The following is a 14,306-nucleotide window of genomic DNA, read 5'->3' on the forward strand; positions in this document are numbered from 1 at the left end:
CTACAAAGATTTACAATAAACCTGAGCTTTGTTGCTTTGATTGCTCAATATGAAACATTACCCTCTTCCATTTAATAATGCCTAGTTGTACTTATGTCTAATGCATGTACGCAAACAGTTATGTTCAGTTCACCGTTCACCAAAACTCTGACTCTGTATCTGCCTCTCATCCAGGGAGGTAAACCGGACCTGAACACAGTTCTGCCAATCCGACAGACAGCATCCATCTTTAAACAGCCCGTTACTAAGGTTACAAGTCACCCCGGCAACAAGGTGAAGACAGACCCGCAGAGAGGGACCGAGCAGCCCAAACAGGTGAGAGGCTGATGCACAGGCACGCGCGCGCGCACACACACACACACACACACACACACACACACACACACACACACACACACACACACAGTGGTTTCATCATGGAAATGCCAAGGCCAGGCTATTAATTAAGAGAGATGGAAGAACCCAGGTTGTCATGGTGACTGTGGCCACTAGATGGGGCTGAGGCATCATGGAAAAAGCAGCATTACACACACACACACACACATACACATACACAAAGTGTCAGTGTTCTGCCGAGGGGATGAAAGATGGTGTGGTGACAGGCAGAGGAGAAAAAGGCAGAGTAGGAAGGATGAGGGTAGAATGATTGGAAGGAAAAATGAGGAGTGAGAAAGGAAGAGGGTTTGTGTGTCGTACAGAAGGATGAAACAAAGATCAAAGGGAAAAAAATTAAGAGAATCATACATGGTTATTGTTTTTCTCATTTTAATATACTTAATTGCCGTAATAAAGTGTTGTGTAGTGTTATAGTAGAATATTACCTTTTTTAAAGTAAAGGTGTTTTTTTTAGTAGTAAAAAAGTATCAGGTTTGATCAAATGAGAAAAAACACATAAATCATTCAAATGACATCAAATGTAGGCTAACTTACAGATCCACACAGCTAATAAGTGGATCTTTAAGTTGACATTCTTTCATAATATACAGATTTTCCATCCACTGATACTTACGGCAGAGAGCAGCATCCTGTTTGCTGCTATGTCTGGCGGTTACCTCTCCTGATTCATGTGGTGATGTAGATAGGAGTGAGGGGATTGCTAACTGCAAAATGGACAGGAAGTTTGCTAAAACAACAGCAATGCTTACAACAGCTTTCAGCTTGTAGTAAAACATTCTAAATTAGCCTGAATGTGTTTTTATTTTTGCAGTGATCTGAAAAATGTCAATCAAAGGCACATCAATAAACTTTAAATGATTGAAGTTGAATGAATTTGATGTGGATTGTTATATATAATAAGTTACCTGTCTCAATAAACTTTATCATGAAGACTTGTGAAGACTTATTCAATATGAGCTCTATAAATTCATAATCAATGAGCCTTTTGAAGTTTGATATGATAACTGAGTTATTGTGCTGCACAATCTGATATCACCTCGTTGGTGTTTCTCTTACAACATCATAATTAACGTTGCTCCAGGACCAGAGGAGGATTAAGGTAGTCATGGGCCCCTAGGCTATTTTTTATGTGGGCCCCCCCTTATGCATCATGCTCTCCCAGAAAAAATGTAATTTTGCACCATGTGTAACAGTGCAGGAGAATATTTGGCAAACATGATCCACACACACTCCAGTTAGCACACAGGTAGGTCAAATCGAATCGATGAGCTTGATTGGATGAGGTGACCCGTGTCTGCCCAATCAGTGCTGTTTTGTTTGTTTATTACCCCATGGACCAATAGAGGTCAATGATTTTTTCCATTATTGTACAAGTACCATAATTATACAAGTGTATTTAAATTTCTAAAAAATAATCTGACCAATTCAAGGACCCCTCCACAGGGGTCGAGCAGCAATTTTAAATGTGGGGGGGTTCTGGGGTAGCACATGAGCACCACAACCACCTTCGGCCCCTGTTTCAGTCTCCAAAACTAATGCGATGCATTTCTAGATTTTCTTCACTAGGATATGCCAATAATATTGCATTCAAAATGTACATTATAGCACAACGCTCTTTAACCTAAGATATTATATATTCACAAGCAATCACATACCATGGTATTAAGAAATTAATGTATATGTCTTATTAAAGAACAAGTGTGAGTGAGTGAAATTGGCAAGAACACTGTGTTCCTCCCTCTTCTCTTGTGTTATCTCCCTCTCCTTCTCTCATGTTCTCCCCTTCTCCTTCTTTTGTGTTCTCCCTCTCTTCTCCTGTGTTCTCCCCCTCTTGTCTTCTCTCCAACTTCTCTCCTGTTCTCTCCCTCATCTTCTCCATGCTCTCCTTTGTCCTGACTCCTGAACTTCCCTTCCTCAGAAACATCCTACATAAAGAACTCAATGTTAATATTCCTGAACATGGAAGTGTTGAAATATTTTATGTAAACTTAGAACAAACAGCCTTGATTTTGATTAGGAAACATTCAATTCTTTTGTTGTTCTTTTATCTGCTTTTTATTAATTATTTTACATATATTTTCTTGTTCTAATCTGTTTTAACTAATCTGTCATCCTAGCCTTTATTGTACTCTATATTATTTTATTCCTCTTATTATTTAAGATTTTAATAGTTTTATTGCATTTCATTGTCTTCATTTCTATTCTTTTCTAGTTTCTGAGAGCAGTAACAGGGATGAGTTGATGTAGGAGATTTTCTTCATTGAAAAGAAGGTTTTAAACTCCAACAAATAGCTTTAAGTTACGTAAATGAACACCTACATGGCATTAATGCAAGAATATGAATGTACTACCATAAAATTGAACTAGTGCATTTATGGATTGAAAGCTAGCTTTCTGTTTCCCTCCTGTCACATAACTCCAATTAAATGACAACTTGACTTGAAAAAGAAGTCAATCTTCTGCTGCCTCTTCCTGTTTGGCATTCCTAACAAAAAGAATAATGATAATGTTGAATAATATCAAAATCAGTGGATGTCTGTAGAAAACTATCTGTCAGTTACCATTAACTTTACCTGGCTTGCATTAACTTTTTTTGCCACCTGGCTTGCTTAATATTAGCGGACATGCCACAAAGCAAGACATAGTTTAGTTATTTACAGACAAAATTCTACATTATTAACTAGTTAAATAACCGTTTCATACCTCTGCTCTGTTCGCTGTCTGCGGCAGCGAGTGACGGCAGCTCCGTGTTACATGTAAGTGTTTACTTTCCCGGGGGGCTGGGACTAGTGGGTTTGGTCAAATGGCTGTGATTGGCTTGATGGCTGTCAATCAATCTAACTTGGCCAATGGGTTTTCATGTATGGGGGACTGAGGTGCGCTCCATTTTAGTACGCTGGTACACCGCGAGGGCGGGCAAACGGTTTAATACCTTAGGAGAAAGTCGGGGGGATGAAATCACCTTGTTTTAAAAGTCCCCCACGGCTGTGACGCCACGGCCCCTCCACACGTGGGGCCCCTAGGCTGCAGCCTAGGGAAGCCTGTGCATTAATCTGCGTCTGTCCAGGACCATCACTGCAACTGACCAATCATGTTTTTGTGATGTCACAACTTTTCACTTTTTAAGCAATTCAGGAAAAACGCATTTGGGAGAAGTTAGCCTTTCTAACACATGATTAACGTTGTGAAAGGGTCCATTTTAAACCAAGCCATCTTTTCCTCAACCTAACCAAGCATTCTTTTTGCCTTAACTTAACAAAACTGCAACAGAAAACTGAAAAAAAATTAATAATTAATCATTCAACCAGGTCTAAAAAAAAAAGAGTCAAGAATAAAACTACATTCCACACGGTACATGGGTCATCATCATCCATCACGACCTGCTCTCTATGTGGACATGTCTTTTTTTGGTCAGTTGCAATAATTGTCCCGTAGCAACATTAATTATGTTGCAGGGAAAACACCAACACAGCGATATCTTATAAATCTTAAACAGCCATAGCTATGTGTAATGGTATGTGTAATAACAGCTTTTCTGGTACTGCTGAAGGGCCTTGCTGATGCAACACAGTCAATGAAATTACACTTGGCCGTTATTTTCATGGACAGATCTAATGAGTTTTGGATCAGGCACAAGTATCAATATGCAAACAGATGTTTAAGGGCATTTCTATGTATATACATAGCTGCAGTACATACAGCGTAAGTCCTCAACACAGAAGTAAAATCAGCTTTAGAGTCGCTTTAGCATATCCTGTACAGCCTGCTTTGGCTGTATTTACTTGGTCATTTCAAGAAAGCAAATATGTTGTATGTTCCCACAGATTTTATATGAGTTCTTTATTGTTGGGATATGTCTATGACTTCAGCAGTGAAGGTGTTGTGGTTGTATTTAATTCCACTGTTCATCTCTACAGCACTGATCCACTGAAAAAATAAAGGGCATAAAATGTCCAGATCTAGATGTCAATTAATATTTATAACAAATGAGTTCATCACCTGGTTGTGAACCTTGGTGAATAAAGCTGCACTTGCTACAGTGCTTCTACTGGGTGCTGTTGGAAAGCTCTTAATGTAAAACAGCAAGGTATTTGCTTGGCATTAGCAGCATCATAACACAGCAGCAGACTCCAGCTCAGGCAAGGATAAAAGATCAGAAAACAAGGAGTAAAACTAAACCGAAACTAAGATCCTACAGTCCACAGCAGAAACTCAACACTCTGTCTTCTGTGTCCCTGCAGCTGTTTTGGGAGAGAAGGTTGAAAGGTCTGCGGTCATCAGACATTACAGAAGAAGTTCTGCGGACCATTGACCTGCCCAAGGGACTGCAGAGTGAGTCTCCATCAAGAACCTGATTACGCACAATACTCTAGTCCTGATGTCTGACCTCTGACCTCTCTCTCTGCAGGTGTCGGTCCAGATTCCAGTGATGAGACTCTGCTCTTGGCCATCGCCAGCGCTCTGCACATGAGCTCTGCTCCAATAACAGGACAGACATCTGTAGCTGCTGAGAAGAACCCGACCATCTGGCTGAACACTTCCCAGCCACTCTGTAAGGCCTTCACCGTCACTGACGAACATATCCGGTGAGTGACACAGTCTTCACACTCCGTGGTTTGTTCCATAGTCACTATTTCAATTGCGTTATTTGTACAGTAACTATTTCAACACTAAGTTCAGTAGGCAGTGGTGTGTACTCTGTGACTGCAATCATCATTTTACCATAAAAATATAAGGAATCTATCTTTGCTTCTAACATCAGGACTGAAGACCATGCTAATATTAGCATTTTGGGATAGTTTGGTGTTTGTGTTGTCACTGTTTATTTACTGCTCTAATAATCAGGAGGAGCTGTAGCATATAACAGCTGAAACTACCAGCCTTCAGCTCAGCCTTCAGAGTGGCAGGGAGATGTGAAGGGAGATACGTGAGGCAAGACAAAATACTGCGTGAGGTTACGAACGTGACAGCTGCATGTTGGTGTTTTGAAAACAAACGGAAGTCAATTATTGTCCACTCACAGCTCATAGAAGCAATTACTTAAAAACCTTAGTGTCTGAGCGTTGCAATTTGAGTCCAGTTCAGTTCAGTTCAGTTCAGTTCAATTTGAGTCAAAATTTGTATTTCAAGATTCAAGATGTTTATTGTCACGCCGGTTGAACAAGTAGTCTTGTGTGAAAATCTCATGCTTGGAGACTTCACTACAGAAATGGTGAAAAGTCATTAGTAAATAAAATGTATATAATGATGATGATAATAATAATAATAAACAAAAACAGAGCATGCAGACTAAAAATATGGACAGCGGGGATAAGGTGCATGTATGTGCATGAGACACACATAATACAGAATGTAAAGGCACTTCAACTGAGTGAGTGATAGGTAGAGTAACACACACATGATACACATACTGTACTCATGAATAAAGTTCCCCAAATCCACTTATCCCCTCCTTATATCTCCAGAAGTTGCTTGAGAATCATCAGGTTCTTAGGTCTTCTTCAGTATAAAAGTAATTCAGTGATAGCTGTCGTACATCCATGGATACATTGCAAACTGGAACTACTAATGGCATATTCTGCATACTTTAAATGTGCTCATTTGATGACAATGATGACACTCAGTGCTAACTAATTTGGCTAGAGTGCTGCTCCTTTGGTCAAAATTACAGGTAATAATTAGTTAACTAGAACTTGCGGTTGTGAATGCTCCCTGTTGAGAAGCTGAAGCCAAATGCGCAATGCTGGCGTTGAAAACTTTGAATAATGTCCAGAATATCTAAAAACTGTGAAATAATTTAGGGTTTGTTGAAAAGCTAAGGCCAAACTGAATTGGTGGCTTGAATTTATTTGAAGTCTCGTCTGAAGACAATGAAGCTTCCTAATAGTTGGGTGAGAATGAAGGATTAAAAATAGAATATAAGCTGTGAGCCAAACAGGAGTATGAAGAGATGTTACAGTGAGAATGAATCAAATACTCTGAATGGAACTGAAAAGTGAAATAAATGTCAATTTGTCAGTGATTGGGAACATTTAAATATTTAGATGGAGATTCTGGCTTGAATGAATGAAAAGATAATAGTTAAATATAGTTACAATGTTGGGAAATATACTCTGTATATCACTGTGTGTATTATACTGACTCATTGATAAATCTGTCTCTCTCTGTGTTGGCCCAATTGATCTCGGTTGCCACGGTGATGGTAACCAGGGTGGTCGCGGTAACGGACTGTGAGAGTTGATTTAATAGTGATTTTAGCTGAGGCTCACCTCACATTAACATGCTTCTCCATCCAAAACAGTAACTGCTATCACTCAAATAATGATATGGTCAAAACTGTGAGAGTCTTGTAAACATTTAGTGAAATTTTTGTGTGTGTGTGTGGTCAAAAATGTGTCTTGTGGAGCAGTTCAGAAAAGTGGATGTGTTTGCCTGCCTCCAGATATTTTTCCTTTCAGTTTCATGGGAGTTAATGCGGCAGTTGGTCGGTGTTTCTGTCAGTTAAACGCCCACCGAGCCAAAATTTTTTGTCCGATTGCCTCCAGAGAACCACTCTAGCGACCAGCACGAGTTTTCCTACAAGCTGATGTCATTTTTCTGCTGGAGTGAAAATTGTGGAAACAAGCGCGAGTTGAAGACGAGGTTTTCTGAATTTTTTTGAGCTGCTCCCCATTCTGTCAGTTGGCTCCTGCACTCTGGCTGTCAACATTCCACCCCATACACACCAATGCAAAGATCTGAAAGTGGCTGAAAAGTTACCAATGTTTGAACTGCGACTGTGCAAAAAGTATGAATGCTGTGAGAAAGATGAATACAGGCTTGAATGTAGACAAATTGTGGAATATTTCAGAGTTTGAATGGAGTTTCTATCTGGAAGTGTGAATGACTAGATGAGCTTTGAAAATGCTTGAAAAAATGTGAAATGTGGGTTTTTTTGAACATTCCGTCATCTGCTTGAATGGGAAAAAATGCCTCCTGCATTCACAACCAATTATTAAGGAGGGCTGTGGATCAGGGGTAGAGCCAGCGTCTTGTTATCGGAAGGTCACTGGGTCGATTCCCCTGGTCTGCATGTCGAAGTGTCCTTGGGCACAGGGGCGGTCCTGGCTAGATTTACGCCCTGGGCGAACCATCTCTTGACACCCCCCCCCCCCCCCAAAAAAGGAAAAAATATATTATTTGTATTATTTTATTATATATAATCTTAAATACAAAAAGGTAACAAGAACAGAGAAAAACACAAGATAAATAAATGAAATACAGTATATAAACACCAATGTAAATTGCACAAATCCTTCATCACAGGATCTAATAACCATGCTTGAAAAATCCCTGAAGAAAGCTAAAAAAAATATTGTATTGTCATTAGTAAACATGTTATTCACAGCATTTATAGCGTTTACAAAAGTAAAAAAATATGCAAAAACACACACAAACACCCCCCCACACACACTCATGCACACACACACACACACACACACACACACACACACACACACACACACCTGAGGAGACCTGCAAGGAACATTTCATGTGGCTGAGGAGGTAGATGGCTCCAGGACCATCCCTGAAGAGGCCTGTGTGGCTGCAGAGGTAGATGGCTCCTCATCAGACTCCAGGACCATGTCTGTGGCTGCTGTGGAAGTATCTGACTCCTCATTTTGGCCAGTGGGTGCTCCAGCTCCAAAATATTTCAGAAGTGCCCCTGAATTTACAATTAAGATACAATATGTAAGTTACATCACACTTACATCACACATGCATCAGTTACCCAATTAAAATGACCATAATGCACATTTTATTAACATTTGTTAACATCCTATTAACTAAGCATAACACACTACAAATTATTCAAAAAGCTATATCACATGTAGCTTACAAAATGCCATGTCAATGTATATTAGAAGTTATTTAAGTTAGCATATAGCGTATAGCATTACAAATTCCACAGTCAGGACGTCTGTGTGAATTTGCACTTGTTGTGTTGCAAACACAAACTAGCCTAGTTTGCCTATGGGTGAAATTAGTTGCATGGCATGATGCCTCAATTCTAATAGTTGCTAGTTCAGCAAAACTAAAAACCTTCTGTGGCTAAGTAGCAACATATTAGCAAGAGGCTAATAAATAGCCTATAGGCTACTGTCACTCACGTCACTCATAGAAATCTGCATACCTTTATCTTTTGCCCGTTTCTTCTCTTCTTCTTTTCTTCTTTTTCTGAACTGGGCACCTGATGGCTTCTTTGGTCTTTTACTTTGATCCATGATGAAGATGAAGACTCGACATCATTACCTTTTGCATTACCTTTTGCCAACACCGTCCGTTCGCCCGTCAAACAGTGTCACGTGTCATTCAAAAAGTCACGTGATGTAAACAAATTCACGTAGATGCATGCACAGATTTTTTTTTTTTTTTTACATTTTTCACATAACCCAATTAATCACATGTAGATATATGGGTCTATATTAATTTTAGGAATGAAATACAATTTATTTGGAAGCAGTTTGTGTTATGTGGCCTGGGATCATCAGTCTATCCCTCTCCCCCTCCCCCTTGCCTCTGCTGACACACACAACCTGTGTGACTGTCAGCAGCAAGTTGACGTGACAGTGAGGGCACCCCAGCGCCCATTCCACTAACTTGACGTGGAAATGAGCGGTAGTCTAGAAAACTGGCGAGTTTTGTTTTGTCTTTTTTTTTTTTTTTTTTTTTTGAGGGCGCTCGTGCGCCTCACATAGATTGCGCCCTGGGAGGTCGCCCACATTGCCCATAGCAAAAACCGGCCCTGCTTGGGCAAGATACTGAACCCCAAACTGCTCCTGATGTGCTGGTCGGCACCTTGCATGGCAGCCACCACCATCAGTGTATGAATGTATGAATTACTGTAGGTCGCTTTGGACAAAAGTGTCTGCCAAATGCCCTAAATGTAGTTAGTAATCTTTTTTTAAGCACTGCTGCTAATAATACAAGAAATCTATTAATTTTTTAAAATATTATTCAGCAGTGACAGTGACAGTGTTTCCTACTTGACACTCTTATTGTCAGCCTTGGACATTTGTATGATTAGGTCAAATCTCTGCTGGTACAGTTGCTTTCATAATCATGTTTCATCCCATGTCTTTGGAGCTCATAATTCCTAAATTTTTTTAACGTGTTAAAGTGTGACACAATGTTCTTACAAATGAAAAATTTAATTTCTAAGCAATGAACTGCACCTACATTCAATTCAATATACTCAGGGGATTTTCTGACTTTAAGACTCTTCTCTCTTTGTGCTACTGTTACAATATGTTACCACTTGTGGCCTCAGTTCAGCAAAATCACATTGTCTCCCAAGTCTCTTTAATGTGAAATAGTCCAAGTATGGGTTGACAGAGTCTTCCTAACACTGGATGGTACCTAGTTGAATACTCACACAACTGTGACAAAATATACTGTACAGTGCTTGAAAATATACAGCCCCATGAGTCTTTTGGCTCAAAGTATTTTAAAATCTCAATAAGACAGCAACAGTAAACGTAAAAAAACAAGCCCACATTTGAGCATCTGCGAGTAGTATTGGTCAGTCAACCAGTTGGTAAGGCAATTGGTGAGACCCAAAGTTTACAGTATGTGTATCCGCCTTAAAATTACTTTCGTTTTAGGTTAAAATCAGCATACAATACTGATCCAAAAAAAGTTAGGATGTTGCGTAAAACATAAATGAATCAAAATTTGTTATAAAAAATTTGGGATAGGGGCAACAAAAGACTAGGAAAGTTGTAGTTGTTCCATTCCACAGGTTAATTGGTAATATAGATTGGGTATGAATGGAGCTCAGTCGTTCATAAGCAATGATGTTTGCTCACCTGCTGTAACAGACTTGTGTAGCATCATGCTGTCAAAGGACAGGCACATTAGCTACAGATTACATTTATATCCACCATCCAATCACCTTTTAGATTGAGCCGTTGATTTTATTAAGTGTGACCTAATAGGATGAAAGGAAAAAACAGATTCCACAATAACATCAAGATGAAGTTGGTCAGGAACCTGGGACAGCAGGACTCCACTGATTTAAGGGGAGATCTGGTCTTTCTAGTTTTAGTTCAGTTCAGTTCAATTCAATTATATGTGAAAATCCTGAAATCCTTAAAACATGCTACAGATAATTAAATTTACTGTACCTATATAGCACTTTTCTAGTCTTAGCGACCACTCAAAGCGCTTTAAATACAAGTCAGCATTCATACACTACAATTCAAGACGCCACCTGCTCATCAGGAGCAATAACCACCTATTCATGTGCACTCACACACCAATGGAAGAGTCACCAGGAGCAATTTGGGGTGAGGTGTCTTGCCCAAGGATACTTTGACAGGTAGACTGCAGGGGCCAGGAATCGAACTTCTGACCTTCCTATTGCTGGACGGCCTCTACTGCGTGAGCCACAGCCGCTCCTATCTGTCGTAGTTGTGATTTTTCTATGTTTTTTCATACTTTTTCTTTGACAAGGTGAAGGTCATGTTGGTGTTTAGTGATGTATATTGTACATGACGATGTGGCCTCACACAAAACTAAATAATCCTTCGCCATCTTTACTACAAACTGAGACTTGACAAATATTATATGTGTTGTTCCTGGCACAGTTCAAATGGGATCAATAAAATAATGTGTCTGTCGTCATTTTTCTTTCTGAAAAAAAAAAAAATCTAATGAGGGAAGCCAGAAGGGGAGGGACTTAGCCTTGCTATACTGTATGTACATATCAACAAAAACACAGGACCAAAAGCCTGACACTGTTGTTTTTAGTGACAAAGGACCAGATAGAACTCTCCCAACAACATTTGACTCTATATTTGTTTCCACAAAGGACAAAGTAAAAGTGAAGTTTAACGGCTGATAGTCCCCGTCAACCACATAGACAGGTACTGCAACTTAAAAACAGGGGGCACTGTGGGGACACACACTGACTGAGTGTGTGTGTGTATGTGTGTGTGTGTGTGTGTGTGTTTGTGTCCAGTAGAAAACTGAGCAGAGAACAGCTGGCCGAAGCCATAACAACAGAAAATGGCTGGAATACATCACTACATCCTCCTCCTCCTTTCCTTTCCTGTCCTTCCCTTTCTACTTGCATCTCTGCTTTTTTACTCTCTCTCCTTTTCTTATCCCTCTATCCTTCCCTTTTCTTCTCTTCCATGATTTCTTCTCTCCCTCCTTACCTTTTACCTCTTTTTCACTCCCCCATCCATCCATATTCTGTTATTCCTTCCTTCCTTCCTTCCCTCCATCCTTCCTTTCCCCTTCTTTCTCATTATTTCCTTCCTTCCATCTCCCTCCTTTAACATATCTTCCTGTCCTCCTTGACCCTGTCCTTTCTTTCCTCAGTAATGTCTTTTTCCTTACACCCTGTTATTTTCTTTCCTCCTTTCCTTTCTTCCACCCATCTCTCCTTCCTTTAATATCTCCAGTCATCTTCCCTACATCCACCTCTCTTCCCCTTCCCTCTCTCATTGCTCCATTCTTCCTGGGTGCATTCTTGTCTTTCTCCTTCCTTTCTCTCTGATTCATTTCCCCCTCCTCCTTGTCCTCCTCTCTGTCTCCTCAACTCTTATATCTCCTCCCTACCTCCCTCCCTCCAGCCTTCCTCCCTCATCTCCTCCTCTACCTTCTTTTCTTATCTCTCCCCTCCATTAATTTCCAATTCTCTGTCTCCTCCCTCCTCTCTCTCTCTCCAGTTGAATGTGCTTGTCATCCTTAATCGCTCTCATTCCTCTCCTCTCCTCTCTGTCGTGTCCCACCCACCCACATCTTCTCTCCTTGTATTCCTCTGCCAGTCAATGTGCAGAAATGCTGTTTTGAGTCAATGAGATCAGCTTTCTTCTTTTTTCTCTGTTTATTGTTGGTTGATTACAGGTCAGTGATGTCAGTACCAACAGTTTCATTCAGAGCAAAATGCATCCATGGCCAAAATTATGTGGACACCCAACTAGGTTTATGTGATAGCTGAATATGTCATTCCTAAAATGTGTAACTTTTGAAAGTAGAAACTACAGATTTCTCTTGCGAATGATTCAAAAGCCCACATTTACTCTATTCCACAAGTTCACAAAGTGGGGTTTGGGACCCCCTGGGGGTCCTTGAGAGGGTTTTCACTAAAATTCCATCCATAAGTAACACTATGACATAATGTATAACTATTTTGGTCATGTGTTTCTTACACTGTCTGTAATAAATCATCTGAAAGAAAAGTTCTTTCAGGGGGAACCTGGGACAAAATCTTACAAAATGGGGGTCTGTGGTGGGTAATGTTGGCTAACGTTAGTAAATTTTACATGACCCTTCTCTACTTGTGCTACTTACCCTCACCCCTTTACTGTCACAAACAGGATTGGGGGTAACGGTTACAAAGTATCGTGTTACAGTACTCAAATTACTTTTTGTTATAAGAGCTGTGAAGGGGATATTGTGTCTGTCATTCATGTTACAGATTATGGGTCGTAGAATATTACATTTAAAGGAAGACACAAATCCTCTGGACAACATAAGCAGTAACATGCGCAGAGAAAGGGGTTTTAATTTTTTGGTAACACAGAAGTACTTGAATGAGTTATTTTTCTTAGCAGGTTGCACTGTAACGTACCAAGTTAGTTTAAAAAATAACACCCAACACTGATCTCAAGTACATGTTAAAGTGGTTTCAAAAAATTGAAGCCAGAATTACACTGTGCCAATTTGTTTAAAGTCTCACTCAAGTCAATAGTTTCCACTCACCTGGTTCCACCAAATGTTCAAACCTGGCTTCAGGGATTAACTCCCATTAAGCCACAAGAGCATTAGTGAGGTCCAACACTTGAGGGCGATAACATCTGGCTCAAGGTCGGTGTGCCACTCCCAAAGGTGTTCTTCTACACCACATTGGAAAAATAATTTCTTTATTGTGCTGGCTTTGTGCATGGGGCATTGTCATGTTGATACAGGAAAGAGTCAAACTCAGCACACTCTTGTCTAAAGTATCATTGTATGATATAGCAGTAGGATTTCCCTTTATTGGAACTACATGTATCTGAAAAACTAAAGGGTGGATCACCACAGAATTTCCTGTTTCCAATTCCTTCCTTTCAAGATGATGAACCCTTTGTGAAATTTGAATTACACCAACACCCCCCTCCTCTTATGACCTGAATGATAAATGGTAATGTTTACATTACATTTACATTTATATATTTAATATAATATTATATAAATATTTGGGCGAATAGTAAACTGTAGACTTTGGACTTATACATCCTCTCCCACCTCTGTGTTTGTGTGCAGGGAACAGGAGTTGAAAGTATACCAGGCCAGGAGGAGTCTGGAGGAGGCTCTGATGGCTGATGGTTTGGCGCGGGCCGCCGAAAACACTCGAGAGCTGCTGCAGGGGAAGACAGCCTGAAGACGGACAAGTGAGGCAGATAAACTGTGTTATCAATATGCGGTTTATTCTTTAACTGACCAGGTGTTCCACAAGATTTGCACTTTCCACTATGTTGAGTTTAATAACATTTCACATCAAATCACATCTAAATAATCACATTTTCTGAGTGTAAGAAATAAGGAGTAAACATAACAACCCCTTCTCAAATGTTCGTATGAGCTACAGGTAGGACTGGAGAGATGACAGCTCACATTAGCCCGTTTACAAAACTACAATACACAAGTATTGTAGTTTTGTTTCTTTTATTGTGACATAATCATCAAAATAACTAACAACACAACTGACAACATACCCCATACATAAACTCAGCCTCTACACATAGCAGCTTCATGCACAGACACATTCAGTCCCTGGATATTTGGAGGGACATTTGTTTTTTTTATGTGTGTGTAGCCCTTCAGTGCTGCATTATATGGACATAGTTACTTTATAGCTCATGTCTTCTGACAGGAGG

General features: G+C 39.9%; 1 protein-coding gene across 1 annotated transcript in view; it reads left to right on the forward strand.

Annotated features, from left to right (window-relative positions):
- mbd2 (methyl-CpG binding domain protein 2) overlaps window positions 1-14,306 on the forward strand; it is a 45,648-nt gene that overhangs the window by 14,158 nt on the left and 17,184 nt on the right. The window contains exons 3-6 of the mRNA XM_073477344.1: window positions 175-315; window positions 4,638-4,728; window positions 4,805-4,982; window positions 13,693-13,820. Of these exons, the coding sequence (XP_073333445.1) occupies window positions 175-315; window positions 4,638-4,728; window positions 4,805-4,982; window positions 13,693-13,810 (528 nt within the window). The 3' untranslated portion in view covers window positions 13,811-13,820. The remainder of the gene's footprint in view (window positions 1-174; window positions 316-4,637; window positions 4,729-4,804; window positions 4,983-13,692; window positions 13,821-14,306) is intronic.

The sequence above is a fragment of the Pagrus major genome, chromosome 12 (genome assembly GCF_040436345.1).
Source record: "Pagrus major chromosome 12, Pma_NU_1.0".
Classification (NCBI taxonomy): Eukaryota; Metazoa; Chordata; class Actinopteri; order Spariformes; family Sparidae; genus Pagrus; species Pagrus major.